At 36.8% G+C, this 18028-nt stretch overlaps 2 protein-coding genes across 10 annotated transcripts; one reads left to right on the forward strand and one right to left on the reverse strand.

Moving 5' to 3' along the window:
• Positions 1-2506: 2506 nt before the first annotated feature.
• Positions 2507-8240, reverse strand: LOC112292753 (SMR domain-containing protein At5g58720). Of its 9 annotated transcripts, none has more exons than XR_016506715.1 (13): positions 7900-8240; positions 6602-7266; positions 6331-6356; positions 5977-6168; positions 5504-5629; positions 5170-5258; positions 4734-5032; positions 4323-4408; positions 4082-4138; positions 3774-3841; positions 3298-3404; positions 3035-3126; positions 2507-2933 (listed from the first exon to the last, which is right to left on the reverse strand). XR_016506715.1 is itself a non-coding variant. In XM_090256408.1 (13 exons), exons 1-13 carry the CDS (start codon positions 8223-8225, stop codon positions 2808-2810), a joined length of 2238 nt encoding a protein of 745 aa, XP_090112534.1. In that variant the 5' UTR covers positions 8226-8240; the 3' UTR covers positions 2507-2807. The 9 variants fall into 9 exon arrangements, 4 of the variants coding, with proteins under 4 accessions (XP_090112534.1, XP_090112533.1, XP_024397321.1 ...); XR_016506714.1 differs by having other exon boundaries at positions 3035-3108; positions 3293-3404; XR_016506713.1 differs by having other exon boundaries at positions 3293-3404.
• Positions 8241-12957: 4717 nt separating this feature from the next.
• On the forward strand, positions 12958-17065 carry LOC112292303 (polygalacturonase). The gene is made up of 9 exons (XM_024540637.3): positions 12958-13260; positions 13466-13594; positions 13890-14054; positions 14227-14259; positions 14528-14735; positions 15382-15463; positions 15733-15841; positions 16045-16161; positions 16383-17065. Exons 1-9 carry the CDS (start codon positions 13093-13095, stop codon positions 16680-16682), a joined length of 1311 nt encoding a protein of 436 aa, XP_024396405.1. The 5' UTR covers positions 12958-13092; the 3' UTR covers positions 16683-17065.
• Positions 17066-18028: the final 963 nt, after the last annotated feature.

Here is an 18028-nt window from a genome sequence, read left to right on the forward strand (position 1 = left end):
GAGATTTGACACGTACCGCATCAATTTGCATGTCTTCTACCTCTGAATGTGAATTCACGCTGCTTGCCGACATAGTTGGGATGTGGCGAACCGTATGTTGTCTTGAACGTTGGTCTTGGCGACGTTGGAATAGGCGATTATCACACTTCACAGCTTGGCTAATAGCTTCGCTGAGCGTTTGCGGATCAGGAAGAGTTAACAGCAAATCCTTCACATCGTCCCTTAAAACCCCAATAGAATTGACTCATCAACGCTTCTTCGTCCCAATTGATGTCGCATGCTAATTGCCTGAAATCCGATGCATAGACTGATGTAGAACGCATCCCTTGTCGTAGTGACCGGATCTTTGTTGTAGCCCATCGAACCTTGTCGTGTTCACCAAATGCTTCCGCAAATGCCTCCAAAAAGGTTTCAAAGTTGTTTAGTATGGAAGATCGTTTCTCGAATAAAGGAGCAAACCATGATAGAGCTTGTCCTGTAAGTAAGGTTCCAACAAGCCCAACATGTGACTCCTCCGTTGGATAGCGTTCGGGCTGTAAAACTGCTATCAACTTGATTTGGTTGACGAATCCTCAAAACTTGGAACGTGTACCATCGAACTTGTCCGGAAGGCTAACTCGGGGTTCGTTATGTTGTAGAACCAGCGGTGCTTGTCGAACCTGAGGTAAAGCTGTTTCTCCAAGTGTAGAAGTTTGAGGCTGGTGCAACCTAGATTGTGCCATCCCAGATGTTCCATCATTATGAAGCCTTGCCATGACTCCTTCAATCTTTGCAATTCTTTGCGATAACGTAGCGAGGGCATTCATGATAGCATCTAACTTGGACTCTGAACTTTCCGTCATATTAATGTCTTGGCCCCCGACCATTCTAAGAGAAGGATAGAAATGACTCTACAAGAAGACAATATTGGTTTAAAGGAGGGTACTCCGCAACCTCTAAAATGCTTTAAGAGCTTCAAGAAAAGGGATAATCTACTCTCTCCAAGAAGAATAAGACTCCAATATTGTAACAAAAGAAGTATCAGTTTAGAGGAGGATAATCCACAACCTCTAAAGTGCTAGTACACTTCCAAGCAGAGAGGTAATCCACACTTTAACAAAGAAGAAACTAGCTCTGATATCTGAGGTGAGTGAAGTCTCGACAAACAGTCACTGACACAGAATACAGACTTGATATCTACCAAGAAGTTCAAGAAGAATTGGCAAGAACTAGATTAATCAGATGAATACAAGAACAACACCAGAGAGGTGAGCTAGAGCTCCAAGAGATATGTTGTCGAGACTGAAGAACTCTTCAGCCTTGATTCCAATATATATTCCTATTTAAGAAGCTTCTCAAGCAACTTCTACCAACTAGGAAGCTTCTAGAAGGTTTCAGAGACTTGCTTCTAGAAGGTTCTAAGAACTATGTCCCTAACATCTTCTACCAACTAAAAAGCTTCTAGAAGATTCCAGAGACTTGCTTCTAGAAGGTTCTAGAAGCTTGTCTCTAAAAGGTTCTAGAAACTTGTCTCTAGAAGGTTCTAAGGACTATGTCTCTAACAGGAGCTTCTAAGAAGCTGCCATAGAAGATATTATAAAATTAATTTACTTTTACTTCTATATACTTCTACCTATTTATATAGATAATTATTGATTTACATGCACATGTCTTTGACACTTTCATGTGAACATTATTTAGAAATGAAAACATTGGTTGCTTCATTTGTACAATCATAAATTCCATGCTCTAAACCTCCAACATGAACTTCACTCAAGGCACTATCAAGAACGATTATATATATTTGATGATATACAAAAAAAGTTAGACTTGCAAAAATTTGTTCATAGAACGTCTTAAGCTGAATTATATTGCCTTTCAAATTCAAAAACTAAAGCATTTTCACAGATTAAGCTAAGAATTTCATTACTATTTTGAGCCATAAGGTAAAGGTAGTGAATGTTTAGAGTATTAGTTGAAAAGGCAGCTTTACAATTTGATTACATGCATATCCGTGATGGTTCCTTCAAACGGTGCTCTACAACTAGCTCCATTATCTGATAGAGGCTCATGGGAAATAGTTGTGGATTTATTTCAGGTTTGATAGAGAGATCGTTTAGGTCGCAGTGGTAATTAACATGGTAGCAAGGAAGAAATGCTTTGCGGGTTAGCGAGAAACAAAACACAAATAATCCACGTAAAAATGATAGCAGAGAAGATGAAAGGCATGATAGTGAGACATTACTTCAGAGAAAACAAAATGACTCTTACCTCACAGTATCCACAAGGGCATTTTCTGAAGCCTTATATCATGGAGATAACAGTATTTCGGCAAGTAGAACCCCAATACCTGACTAAAGAATGCTAATATTCGGGTCCACAAACCCATGAAGTGACTCTAAGATTAGTAAGGATACCTTCTAAAATATTCTCATCAACTTGAAACTCATCATAGTGATGGGTGTAGCCTTGAGTAGAATCATTCTCAAAATAAACAGCGGCAAATAGAATATGTTCCAAGGAAGCATAAAAGAAGAAGGTCACGGCCTATAACTATAGTGTGAAACAGAACAATAATGATCACACAATTTTACATCTGAACAGGCGGATAAGTCCGTTTCAAGTCTATCTCGATTTCCAAAAACTAGATAAAGAGAATCAGGCACTAACCTGGTTAAGAAGATTATGCTGATTATCCTGACCCATTCAGTTTTACTAATATCGATGTCTATCAAAATGATATAAATTTAATAATCCAAAACATTCACTCCAAAGCGCTTTTAAGACAAATATATCTAGTACAGCATTACAAGCAATTGAGGAACCCGTCAATAACACTCACTTGAGCTTTCATCATCTTTAAAAATCTTGCGAGCATGCTTCAACATGATGATAATACAACCAGGATTTGATTCTTTCCAATCTATCCCTTTCCTTGTCAGGAAGCTTACCACCTGGGAATAGAACATAATTGGTCAGAATATGCATTAGTTTAGGGATCAAGAAATCCAAAAAGTGAGAGTGAAGGCCACTAGAATGGCTGAGAAAAACTTACAGCTGATTTGATTCTACCGCGCCCATCGCTACTGTGGAATCCGTATCCAGTGATGACGGTTAGTGTATGCACAGCTGAGACAGCCAAAACCTCTATCCCATCAAAAATAATTCTTTTCAGAGGTTGCTGCACACTGCACATCAGACTTGCAAAAAGAGAAAAGACCACAACAACAGGCAATAAGGAATGAATAGTTGTGATAACCACTAACCATCTAATCAACTAATCGTAAAATAGCTGAAGCATTGTCACCTAAACCTTACACAAGATGGGAGACAGCGATCGAAGGTGAAGCTTCAACACTTGTATGGCCTCAAGCACGTGCTGATTATGGAGATCTATGGTAATGTTGTTTTCAATGTTCCTATTCCTGCAATATAAAATCGAGAAATTCAGGAGTGGAGGAATTCCTCCCATGCACATAAATAATCACGACTGAAATTTTTCTCATACAAGATATAGCCTATTGGAAACCTATGCATAAAAAGTCAGAAGAGGTGATCGTGACTGTTGATGGTAGATTCCATCAGCGACAATGAAGAGAGCATAAGAATCGTTATTTTCATCCAAGGCAGGTGTTAAAAAGGAGAATAGCAGAACTGTCTTCTTGAAAGAATGTGACTTTAGAAGAACTGATATTTGACGAGGATATGCGGAGTTTAAAACATAATCTCATATAAATAATGCCTTCAAATTTCTCATTATTGCATATTCTTTTACATCAAGACTATCAACCCACCTATCGGCAAATATACGCAAGCTGGCACGTTCATCTGCTTCTTGAGCCAGCTTTTTGTGGTACTTCCCCTGGAAACATAGCAAAATAAAGAAACGAATTAGCATACAAGAATGCATAACAAACAAAAATTCTGGTCCGATTTGAAGAACACATTAATTGCAAAGGAAAATCCGTGAAGCACAGTATACCAAGTTCACGGCACACACAAGTAGTTGCTTTTCCCACTTCCTGGGATGAAATACCTAATTGACGACTACCTAACATCAAGGCCAATTTTCGTAGACCATAATGAAGGAATAAGTAAATACCTTTTCAGATAGAACAGAAGCATAACTTCGTTGTCCTCGAGAATATGCAGAAGCAGCCTGTAACCCATAATACACAAGTGAGACGTATCGAAACTGTATTTCCGCCCTTGCAACTACAGTTAGAGCCAGTATGACAGAAGTACACCACGGTAACCTTGATCGGACATGCGACCATAATCAAGTAGAATTACTGTAGGATCTCCAATGAAGAACATATCCTAAGACGGATTAAAAAGCATACCTCTCTGAAATAATTTTGCATTGTGGACCAATTTTCCTTGGCACAATGGCGATGACTATTATAATCATCGGCACCTACGTTGCCTTCTATCAAGTCCAAGCCAATGTCATAAATTAGAAAAGACAGAGAAATATACGAAAGAAATATCCTCTTTTCTGCACAGTAATACTAACCCGCTGAAATTCAAATGCCTAAAACTTATTCACATAGCGTTTACCTGCAACGGATCACCAGAATCCACGATCCTAATTGATTCTGAAGTTAGTAGACAAGACTATGAACAGCTTGAAAAAACGAGAATATGATAATGAGTGAAGATTTTCTTAGTTCCAAAAATCAACAAAATCAGACATATCGATCGCCAGTCCAGAGGAGTGGTCCAATAAGAACGAAGGCCGACACTGTGCTTACCGAAGTTATGAGAATGAATCGCTATGTTCTTCCTGACAGAATCTACTGTGCTTAATGCACCGCCTTCAACTCCAGTAGCTATCAATTTTTTTCTCCCTGGTGTATCAAGTGGTTTTATTTTCACCCACGCACCTTGTAATACACGCGGCTCAGTAGAAATAGTTTGGTTATCACTATCTTTGTGCAAAGTTTTCACAACAGGAGGTAAGACTTTGCGCTGGACCGCTTGAGGGACACTACATTCTGAACGCTCAGATGTCGGAGCAAAACCGGCACTGAAGAGAACTTGATGTGCATCTCTGTCATGAAATTAAACACAGGTGTCAATAAGTCTTGGATATAACACTCATGCGGTTATTCATCCCGTATCAATAAAACGCAGGCAGTTAAGACATCAATCAACGAGTTTATCAAGTAAACGGGAAAAAGTAATTACCTTAAAATAAAATTAGTTGTTTTCAGAACCTCCCACAAGAAGTTACTGTCGACCACTGGGAACAATCGATTCAATTGAGCAAGAATAACCTGTGTAGCACAATACCAACCGGTTGTGGACTCAAAATTAAGCCCAGTTAATGGAAAAACCGGATGAAAGATATTTAATGCTCATAACGATGGTAATTGTCACTTGCAAAGGGGCAAGCTAATAGTAACTAACATTGGTTAGAGGAAGTGTTTCATTGCTGCTCAAGTCCATCAAAGAGGTAACTGTGAATCTAGCAACTACAACAGAATCTCTATTTCAGATTTAACTTACTGTTGGTTCTTACCCTTTTCTCAGAGTGGTCAGAGTCTCCTACTTTGGCAAGTCCTTTCTGGTGGCCAGAATGCTCTGGCACCGCTTGCCCGTCCAAAAGTAAAGCATTGGAGATTTTCTCCAAATCTCCATTATGTTTCTGTTCGTAAAAGGTTGACAGCTGTAAGAATACTTCTTAACATCCACAATCCAATGACCTTGAACGGGTGGTGCCCCACAAAGCGAACAAACAGGACTTTCCAATGCGAATTACAGTCACATTTCATTCAGTATAAAGTGCTGGTGTGATTAGGTTATCGTATCCATGACAGGATGATGGTAAGAAAAATAACTGCGGCAATATCATAAGCGGTTAAGAGGGTGTCAATGACCATGATCCAGGAAAAACGACTGTCGCGACTTCTCTTATAAAATACGAAAAAAAATATCACGATCAAAGAAGAAATAGTTAATGCTTGACTTATAGAGAAAAATATGATCAATCACCTGAAAGGCCATGACCACTAGCGCAGGATCTACATCAGGAAATACTTCCATTAGGGAAAGTAATGAGTTGTCCATGGCGTCCGCCTCGGCATCAGCACTAATTGAAGATTCCTCGACGCTTGACCCTTGCTGGTCGTTACTTGAAACATGTCCTGATGTAGTTGACGCCATATTCAGCAACGTATCCAGGCTCTGCAATCCAACCGGCGCAGTTCAGAAACATGTCATGGAGGAAGAAAATATCGAGGCTATACAACACTCAACAAAAACCCAGAAAGTAAGAATCTAAGACTTTGTCTATGTGGCTCAAGTCACACACCAGAGATAATCGAGAATGTAATCGAGAAAACATACCTTTTGAGTATCACCCTGGAAAAAATCTGGGAAAGAACAAACGTAGAACGTTTAAAAATTGTTCCTTGAGATTATGTAGGACAACAGCATTCATCTTCAACCCAAAAGTTGTTCAAATAACTAGCAATGTCAACGTAACCTCATGCTTGAACTAACTAGTGTGTCGTGAAGGTTTGCTCATGAGCCTGAATGGAAGGTATTCGTCGAAGACATTACTTATCAAGAAGATAGTATGAACAATAGTCAAACATCAGTCCTTACATAGACATACCTAGAACATCCCTCACCACAGCTTGGCCAATGTTGAACTCTTCACCAAGCATGGAGAGCAAAAACTTCTCAACAGCTCGTCGAGCGGCAGCATCTTTTGGTTCTAATTCTTCAAGTTTTGCTCCACCTCTTCGCTTCTTCTGCATCTTCGTCTTCTTTGCCACCATCGTTTCGTCGCCATGATTCTCTCTCACTACCACACTACCAGTCCAGCAGCTTGGGCGATCACTGGTCCCACTAATGAGGTTATCAGGTTCCGTGAGAGCATCTGGACGAGGCATTCTTCTACAGCCATTTCCCTCGACGTTGGCAACCGGACCTTTACGACCTTGAAGACCAGTAGAGTTTACTGCTTCCGATTCCGGCTGGCGCGTGGCTAAAAGCTCTGCCGCAGCATTAACGTCAGCATCTGCCTCTTCAAGCGCTGCAGCTATAGACTGTGGAGAGAAGCCGGGAAATGCAGCTTGAAGCTTTAGCAACATTTCTTGCTTTTCAGCATCCTGAGGCTCTATGAAGGACTTCACCTGGACCTTTGGACTGTAATCGTGCTCATAGGAATGCTCCACGGTCCTCACCCCAGAAGATGTCTTCATTGAAGTCGAGAAAGTCTCTGGTCTCTTGTCCAGCATTCTCAAAGACCAAACGTCAAATTCCGGCAACACCCTACTGCAAATAAACCCAGCGATTAAAATTATAAAAAAAAAAAAAAAAAAAAAAAAAAAAAAAACGTCCCGCTCCTCCTTTCTACAAACCCTAGATAAAGAAAACCACATTCCAAACACTTTGCTCAGCTCCAAAGTGATCAGAGACTCTAGCTCCAACTGCAACTCCAAGTATCATAAAACCCACTCCAACCACAGCAAAAATACACGACTACAGGCTCCCATTCCAAAATAATAAAAATGTTAAGCAATGTGCAACAAACTACAGCCACACCCAGAATTCAAAGCAAAGTACTCCCTCGCTCTTACAAAAACAAAAATACAAAATACAAAATAAATAAATAAATAAATAAAAACACTACGAACGACATCACAAACTAGAACGACATCGACTACCTGTGAAAGAATGCCAAAAACCCCCGCAAGAGTCGCTACACCGTTTCAACTCCCACACACCACGCGGAAATCATAAAAAAAAAACGCAATTCTGCGCCAATTCCGACGCCGAAAGAAAAATAAATAAAACACAAGAGAACAGGAAAAAAACGAAAAAAACTTCAGTGTCCGTAGTAAGGAGACTAGTAAACAGTAGTAGCGAATAGCCCGAGACTAGTCCGGCCGTGGCGTAGTAGTACACCTCCAACAGCGAACAGATTTCCCTGCAATGACACGAGCCACAACACTCCTCCCCTCCTCTCCCCTCCTCAAGCCGTGTTGCGTGGCTTCACTCGAGCAACTGAGACGTGCCAGCAAGACGAAGACGACGACGACGGCGACGACGATTGCTGAAACTCTACAAAACTCCACTCCCACAACTACGCCACTCCTACATACATTCTGCCGAAATCTACAACTCGCGAGGCGGGTTTCGTGGCTGCTCGTGCTTTCGACCACCAGGCAAAAACAATTGGGTGCCTTTCGCAGGAATGTGACATTCGAGATTCGGGAATTTTTCAGCAACATTCGTTTCTAAAATCCATTTCCCATTACCAGCAATGCGTAGATGTTCGCGTTGTTTCGCAGGAATGTGACATTCGAGATTCGGGAATTTTTCAGCAACATTCGTTTCTAAAATCCATTTCCCATTACCAGCAATGCGTAGATGTCCGCGTTGTTTCGCAGGAATGTGACATTCGAGATTCGGGAATTTTTCAGCAACATTCGTTTCTAAAATCCGTTTCCCATTACCAGCAATGCGTAGATGTCCGCGTTGCTGCGGAGTCGGGGCGGGGCGGGGCGGGGGTGCGGGTGTGAGGTGAGCCGAATTTTGTTGGGTCTCCGTGAGTCGCACTCGCCGTGTTAATTGTCACATGGGTATTGTTCAAGTCTTCAGCGACCACGAAACAAATGGTGGGTTATGTTTTATGAGCAGGCAAAGTTGCGAATTTCGACCACGCTGCGGCGTGGCTCGTCGAGGCACCACGCTACAGCCTGCTATAGCTCCGTCTCCATAGCCGGCCATGGGGGGGCTCGCCGGGAACCAAGGGAACCACGATCCTGTTTTAGAGCTGCGCTGGTCCCCATCACGGGAACGGGCATTCTGACACCAAGGAGATACGACTGGGTTTGTTATCAAAACATATACATATTCCAGAATGTGGGTGCACATTATTAATAAATGAAATGGATAAATAGATGAGAATATATTATTTTTTTAGTTATTTATTTATTTATTGTGATGGTGGTGGATTTGTGTGGAGGCCCTTCTGGGACTGGCAATGTATTGTGAGTTTCGTGGTTGATATTATTGAGTTTCGTGGCAATATTTTTGGTTTTTTGTTTAATTGGGTGTTCGACTGATGGGGATGTGTGTTTTGATGGGTGATAGTATTGAATGTGAAATGTTCAAGTGACGTAAGTGGATGATTTGGATGAATTGATTAAAACTATTTAGCTGTAACATTTTTAGGTGCCAAGCTAACTTATAAGTTATTACGTTTTTTTCATTGTCAAAATTCAGATAAAATTTATTAGAAAAACGTGTGGAATAAGATGTCAGTAATAAAGTCCAAATATATTAAGGATTAAATTATTTGTTTCAATCCAAGGACAATAAATATATTTTATTTATTTATTTATTGTTATGTTTTTGTTTTTACACCCTACAAAAATAAATGTTTCAATAATCCAATCAAGCTAATTTTTAATTTGTATCTATATTACACAAGTATAAATGAGGATTTTTGAAGTCAAGTAAAGTTTTATTTTGAAATTTTTATATGTATTCTAAATTGTGAATATATTATGCTTCTATACTCAAATTGTAATTATGGAGTTAAAAAACATTAAATTAAATTAAATGAACACCTAATCCTAACTCAGTTGCAAATTCTCATTGCATTTTTTAATCCTAATTTAGCTCCAATTCAACTTCCATTCTAAATCTCACCAAAACGTAGAAAAAAACAAACAAAATTCAAATACAAATACAAAATTTTCTTCTCAAATGTAATTCTTAGGTCATAGGCAAATCTAACTCCTGTTGATTTCAAATTCAATTCTAACCTTAAAATCATATTCAAAAATATATCATACTATACTTAAATATAAAGCTTAGGATCTAATTTAAATTCCGAATTGTGAGTGTAAATTTAATCTTAATTCAATCCTAATTATAATTAACAATCTTAAATTCCATTGCAACTCCAACTTAATCATAATCTTAACTTCAAATCCTAATTCAAATTCTAAAAAGGACTTATAACTCTGTCTTAACTCAACTCTAATCCTAAATAGTAATATAAAAATTAACTTGATCTAATATCTAGTTACAGATCCTCATTTGAAATTCAAGACTTAAAAATTTAATTCAATCTAGTATATATAACTCAAATTTAATATCAAATGATTTAGAAATTAAAATTAAAATTTTAATCCTTTGTTGAATCACAAATTCTAATTTACAAGTCTTTAAGCCTACTTCATAACTTAAATTCTAATTACAAAAAATACCAATATTAGATTCTGATACCTAAATGCAAACCTAGTTTTGATTTGACCTTGTTTGATTATAATATTAAACTTATAAATTCAAACAACATTTAATTTTAGATTTCAATTCAACTAAGTTATATATTTTAAGGCCTCAAAATTACTAACCTCAACTCAAATCTTAAGTTCTAACTAAAAATCATAATTTCTAACTTACATCTTCAATGTAAATCTAACCTTAACTAAATTCTATTTAATATTTAAACTTTGGATCCTAAAGCATGCCACTATTATTATCATAAATATTTTTGATAAAAAATATAATTAACATAAATATATTTTATAAAATAATGTAATAAATTATACAAAAAACAAATAAATATCAACTATGTGATTAAAAATTCACCCTAATTGGATTGAAAACTTATGATTGAAAATATTTACTAAGAAAACATTGTATCTTTGCATAATTATTTATTTTATTATTCTTCTATACATCAAATTAATTATTTTTTATCATTCTATCAAAAATCTATACACATTGAGCCTACCTTCAATATTATAAAATCAAATTGTTTGACAAGGATTATGCACTATGTAGATAAATATTGTTATTGACATTTTATGATTTTTATTTTTATCTTATCTAATACTTTTTTAAAAGTAGCAGATAATTTGAATACAAATGTTAATTATTTATATGAATAGAATCAACCAAGTTAAGTTTAAAATAACTTAAAGATGTAAAAATAGATTTAATTTTGGATAGATTTAAATTATATCTTATATTTAAATCTTACAAGGAGTTAGTGTTACAATAGTACAACAACTCTTTATAAATGAGAATCTTATAAACTATCAATATGAAGATAAAATTATTAGTTTTTGTCAAACCAAAATACTTGAAATTTAAATTTAAATTACATACTATAATTTTATTAAAATACAAGATTTTTAATGATTTAATATGTTTTAATAATATAAAAAATCATGCTAAGAAAATACTATATTTAAAAAACACAAAAAAGACTTAATCACACATAAAAATATTTACCAATCTATCAAAATATAAAAAATTAATAATATTAAAATTTTATAATATTTAGATGATATGTTATTTAAAAATTATTTTTTATTTTTTATTTTTTAAAAATAAGGATAAGAAATAAATAAAAAAATATTAAAGAGTTTTATTAGATCTTAAGAAAATTTTCAGATTTTAAATCAAGAGAATATTTTGTACAAGTAACATTCTGAAAAGATTTTTATATCTAGTATTTTTAATTTTATTTTTAATTTTAAAATAAATAAATGAAAATATAAAAATGAAAAAAATCTTGGATATATTACGTAATTTGGTTTAGAATGAATATATATATATATATATATATATATATATACTCATTTAAAATATTGGCTCCAGATTGTTTTATTTTTTTATCTTTAAAAAAATGTTATGTACATAATTTTAAAACGTTTGGGACTAACTTTTTCTACTGTAACTTAAAATAATTTCGAGACATATTTGTTTTTTGATTTACAACATAAATATTAAAATTTTAATACACAACACTTATATTGATTTAAATAATTTTTGATATTATTAATGATATAAGTTTTATATATGCATAAAAATATTAATTGAAATAAATTATGTTAAAAAATTTAGAAGATAAATCGTTAGTTTATTTCAATTCAAGATATTGAATATGTAATATAAATAATAAATTATGCTTTCTCTCATTTGTAAGAGTTTAAGAAGAAAATATATAATTTGTTTTAAAACTTTCTACTTGTAACTGAAACATTTTCATGTTGCCATTTCAACCACTATGTAAATTTCCTTAATACAAAATAAAATATGAGTTTTTTTTTATATTAAATATATATATATATATATATATATATATATATATCATGGATAAATGTTATCACTAACAAGTATTTTTCAGTATTTAACATCACAATGTTATTGTATTTCTTTTAATGATTTTAAAATCAATAAGTCATTCTAATGTTGCTACAACACAATAATGGATACTTCATATCTTCTTCACATAATTAAAAATCACTAAGTTACGTGTACTCATCCAACAATTTCTCAATAAAAAAAAACAATACCAACCTCTCCAAAATTCCTTGCAATAGTAAAATCCAACTCTAAATCAGCAATCCAATCAACCCAAGACAATAGTGCACCATGAATGGAGTTGAAAGCCATGTCATAGGGGTGCCAAAGGAAATGACAACAAAGAACAAGAAAATTAAAAAAAAATAAAAAATAAAAACAAACAAACAAACAAACAAACAAACAAACAAACAAACAAACAACCAAAATAAAATAGACAAAATATAATAAAAGGAAAAAGAAAAAAAAGAAGTAACAGCTGTAGTGTTGTAACAGCAGTCCTTTCTTCCAAACCACAGCTTTCAATTTTAACTGCAGCCCCTTTCTTCATGCACAATGCAGTTTTAAATTTGGCAATGGCATTGTAACAGCATCCCTGCTCTTGGCCTCACAAAGCCTGGCTGGCCATTTCCATATCCATTTCCCATGAAGCAAAACACACACACACACACCCAAAAAAAACAAAAAAAACAAAAACTGACATGAATCCATTTCCATGGATGAATGGTGATGGCAGTTGATCAACTGATCACCTGCATTTGCAAAGGAGGGAGAAAGGGCAACTTTCAAAATTGTAACAGACAATACCCACAAGTGGATGGGTCCCCATTTTCATCTCTCCCTCTTTCTTATAAAGTAGGAGCTCTAGTTACAAATCGAAATTGTGCTCATAGTGATGCATTTTGCTGTGAAGAAGAAGAAGAAGAAGAAGAAGAAGCAGTTTAGTGAGAAGTTTAGGGATCAAGGGAGGTAGAGATTGATTAGGGGAAGATGGGTTACATGCTTGTTTTCTGTATGTTGAGCACCTTCTTCAGCATGAGAGCTTCAGGAGGGGCTCTGAGTAGTAGTAGTAGTAGTAATAATGTTCATGGTATTGGAGAAGTGTTCAATGTCATGATGGAGGGTGCTGTTGGTGATGGCAGGACAGATGATGGAGAGGTAGACTTGATTTTTTGACTTGGCAATTTATAGTTGCTTATGTACAAATTGATGGAAACTGGCAGTAGTGCAATTTTGATTTTGAAGTAGACTAGGGATGTTGTTGTTGTTGTTGTTGTTTGTGGAGACGTGATTTGAATTGCGAAAAAGGAGGATTAAGAAAATGGGTACTGATGTGAAAGTGTGTGTGTGTGTGTTTGTGTAGGCATTTCAAAGAGCATGGCTGCACGCGTGCCGAATTCCATCAGCTGTGGTTTTAGTGCCAGCAGGAAGGAAGTTTTCGTTGAGGCCCATTGTCTTTGCGGGCCCCTGTGCATCTAAACTCCAACTCAAGGTACATAGTGGGGCAGTGTTGACATTGTCTGCATCTTAGCCTTGAGACTTTGAATTGGTAGCGAATTTGCTGGTGAAAACAGTCTTGGAGATGTCAGTCGCAATTCTGAATCGGTGCTCCTGGCGGGTGTCCCTAGTTTGTGTCGTTGTCTGTGCAAATGTACGTCGTTGCAAAGGTCATTCAGAAAATCTTGATCCATTTATTTGAGTTGTCTCGTATTTTTCGCTAGAAATTAGATGGAGAGTAAAGAAGGCTTAATGAAGCACATGAGTATGCTGGAAGTTGTTTGAATCAGGTGGAGGGTACAATCGTGGCCATGGAAGGACCGGGATCCGGGACTGGGGATCATAAGGCCTGGCTGGAATTCAAGAACCTTCGAGACTTCGCATTAGTGGGGAATGGAGTGATCAACGGTAAGGGCCGTCGGTGGTGGAGCCAAGTTTGCAGACCCACCATGAAGGTGCGCTTTCTGAGAAGCCTTTTTGACAGTTGGCTTTGTCGGAAGGTCAGTGGGAAAACCTGGTGTCGGAATCGTAAGGAGTTTTATGTCAATCTGAAAGACTAGACTAGTTTCATGTTCCATGGCTCTTGTCCAACCTAATCACAGGCCAGTTGAATTCTCGTACGTGCAGAGATGCAATCCAGGATCCAAAGAGCCCCCCAACGTGAGTGCCCTGTTTTATCTTGAAGTTGGCAAGCTCAGTTATAGTTTTGCGGAGGACAATTGATTACTGAAACTCGTGGCTCAATTAGGTTGAAATGACCAGGAATGTGGTACAGATTCATTGTGTTCTTTTTAACCGTAAGTGGCACTCTATCAGACATAAATACCCACTGAAAGTCTAGAATGAGTTTAATCACTATGAAAATGGATGAGTAAACTAGTGTCAAACGTTGCTGAACGATAAAATCTGTTGAAATTTGCAACTACAGGGGTTAGTTTTTCAGAACTGTGTGAATGTTCGTGTTAGCAATTTAAGGATCCGAGACAGTCCGAAGTTTCATCTTACATTCACGAACTGCGACGGCGTACGCGCCACAGGATTGCTAATCACGGCCCCCAGAAACAGTCCCAACACTGATGGGATCCACCTCAAAGACTGCCAGAATGTCTTTATCTTGAACTGCAGGATCCGCACAGGTACACCATCTTAGAACCAACCACAGTCACTATGAACACGTTTCCAGCCCCGCATTTTTTTGATGTTCAGCAGTATTAACCTGTGATGTCCACACGGGTGCAACAAACTGCGGATCTAGTCTTTTGTCTCCACAACGATAAAGACCCACTTCAATCAAAAGTAATCCATGATATTCATAATAAGTGAGAACTATTCCTCTCTGTTCGGATCGTTTAATTCATTTCCAATTTTTTCCGTTGTGGTTATCACAAAAACTTTCAATAATTCCTCCACAAACATCGGCTTGGTGCATTAGCTCCCAAGAATTTAGAAGACGTTACATATCGAACGAGCCAAAGTAGATATAAAGTCTAGAGAGAGACTTGACCAGAGAGATTTGCACACATCGTTATCTGGAATTCTTCCACGAAGCGAGGTCCTTGTGGGAATGATAAATTGCAATTAATTTTTTTTCATGTGAATCTTCGCCTTCAGTGATCACTTAGCCTTCTCTATACGTTTCTGAACGAATTAACCTCTGGAAAAGGTGCTTTGTGCAAAAGTGGTTGCAATAAGAAAACGAAGTATAGACAGTTCGGTAGAGGCTTTCTACATACATTCGCTCCAGTTACAAAAGATACAATTTATAAGCACATGAGCTTGCAGGTGATGATTGCGTCTCCATCCAGACTGGATCGTCCCTGGTGCTAATCGAGGACATTGAGTGCGGGCCTGGTCACGGTATCAGGTACGCTAGGCAAGACATCCAAAAATTGTGAGTTTTAGAGTTCTCTACTTTCGGAGAGCGTTTGAATCACCAAACTTATTGAATATGAAGATCCAGATTTAACTCGACAAGCTTAAATTGTACTGCTGGAAACCCATGACGTGAAACTTCAAGACACACAATAGAAAGGGTACCAAGCATGTGAGGACACCTTTTTCGGTCGAGACTCGCAAACATATAAATTTAGAGAAAATGATCGTGCTAAGTAGTTAATGTGCCTCTGAGTGCAGTGTTGGGAGCTTAGGAAAATCGAGGTCGAAGGCCTGTGTTTGGGGTATCAAGGTCGACCGAGCAACGTTTGACCGCACCACCAACGGCTTTCGAATAAAGTCATGGCAGGTACTTTCGTTGTCTATTCAGCGGTATTGTTTCAAGTGTACACCAAGATTTTGTTCCCTCCGGATCTTAGTTATCCCTGAAATTTTAATGACTCAGAGATGAAGAGTGTGTTAATAGACTCTGCACTTGAAAGCTATTTTCGGTAGTCAACCTTTATCCCAACTAAATGATTGGACGTTTCCCTTTGTTTCTTGGTGACTCAGGGGGGTTCAGGTCACGCCCATGGTATAATGTTCCTGAATGCTAAAATGAACAAAGTCGAGAAGCCGGTGGTTATCGATCAATACTACTGTGATTCTGCCACTCCTTGTGCAAACGAGGTGCTGACAGTTAAACCACCTTTATATATGAAATTGTTTGAGGTTCTTTTAAAGTATTAATCAACCAGACTCATGAAGGAACCTGACGTAAAATAAGAATCTAAGATTTCTTGAAACTTCTGCGTAATGTAGTACAAGGGATCGCTTCATGAACCGGTTATGGCAACAGATGCAATGACCTTCCTAAGCACCTCATGTCAACTCATGGGAATTTTCTGCAGACGTCTGCTGTTGCTATCTCAGAAATTATTATTGCCAACATCACGGGGAGATCATCTTCGATGATGGCTGTGGACATCAAGTGTAGTGAGCATGTGCCATGCAGAAATGTAGTTCTCCAGAACATTACAGTAACGACCGAGTCCAATAAAGATAAAAGCACAGCTGACATCAGCTGCTGGAACGCGTATGGGTTCATCACCAACATAACCAGCCCCATGAGCTGCAGTTTGAAACCCGAACCAGCCGGCACTGGGCTGTTCGACCCGTACAGGAATCCAACGAGACCTCTTGGCTGCTGAAAGTAAGCATCCATGCAACTAGACACCACGTTCTTCCTGAACAAGAGCAAAGACCAACGATTTACTCGATATTTCACAAACCTCATAGAACTTTCCTTGTGCAAAAACATGTTCAACCCGAAGGGTTCAGTAAATCAAGCCGACAATGAATTGGAATATAGAGTAAAATTTCCAGTAAATAATTCGACACAGAAATCTCACCTAGACTATGCAGATGTACAATGTTCATGTACGTCACTAATTTGACGCTCAAATTCTCCTGGAAGCGCATGCTTTGACATGGCTGAAGTTGGCATCCGAGAGTAACATTATGTAGAGCTTTGCGAGGAAATAAAACCTTGAAAGGAGTCATTGATGTGGCTTCAATTGCAATTGCTCAGCAACTTTGAATCTACTACGTTCTCATCGTCATGCCTGCATGTTACAACCAAAAACCAGTATAAGTGCAAAAGAAGTGACATTGGGCTGAATGCTGAGCAAGTATATCCTGCAAATAACAAAAGAAACAATAGTTGTCACAAACCAAACTATCTGTTGACGAATTCATGTCAAAATTGCTATCTTCAAACCACTTAATTTGCAATCTGGATTTGTAGCAATAAATGCACTAAAAGATTCTTTATTATTTCCTTTTGTAGCCATGTTTGCATCTCATTTTCACTGGCCACCAAAAATCAATCTCTAAATTATATATTAGAGAAGATAAATAAATGAAAATAATGCTTAATCAAATTATGTGCAATCCATTTATTATTATTATTATTTTAGTGTACTAGCTAAATGAAATGATCTATATTAAATGGTCCATAGTTCAAAGGTGATGAGGTTTGCCAAAAGAAAGGTAGTACAAGAGTGATAGTGGTCTATATAAAAACCATAAATTAAAAAACAATACAATAGAATAACAAGATCATTGCATGGAATCAATAGTAGCAAATACAATCATCCAAATCTAAACTTGGAACTTCTTAGGTAAGGAGCACTTCTTCAATTATAGAAAGAACATCTCTAATTCATGTTTTAGATAAAACAATAGAAATATTTATTTTAGAAAGAATTTTGTCTTTTGTTTTTTATTTGCCTATTGTCCATAAGCTAAAGGGTAGCATACACATAATAGATAAAGAGAAAAATTCTTTGTTTTAGACTCAACCCATTCAAATAATAATTTACTAGCAATATTTATGCAAGTTGGATTTAGAGGTGTAATTGCAAAACCTTACCTTGAACACCCAATCTAATTAGGATATGGTTTTATTATATTTTTTTATTTTAGAAAATAAAAAAGAAAAAAAAAGAAAAAAAAAGAAAAAACTACATTTAGTTATAATACAATACTAAAAAAG

The sequence above is a fragment of the Physcomitrium patens genome, chromosome 15 (genome assembly GCF_059467195.1).
Source record: "Physcomitrium patens ecotype Gransden chromosome 15, ASM5946719v1, whole genome shotgun sequence".
NCBI lineage: Eukaryota > Viridiplantae > Streptophyta > Bryopsida > Funariales > Funariaceae > Physcomitrium > Physcomitrium patens.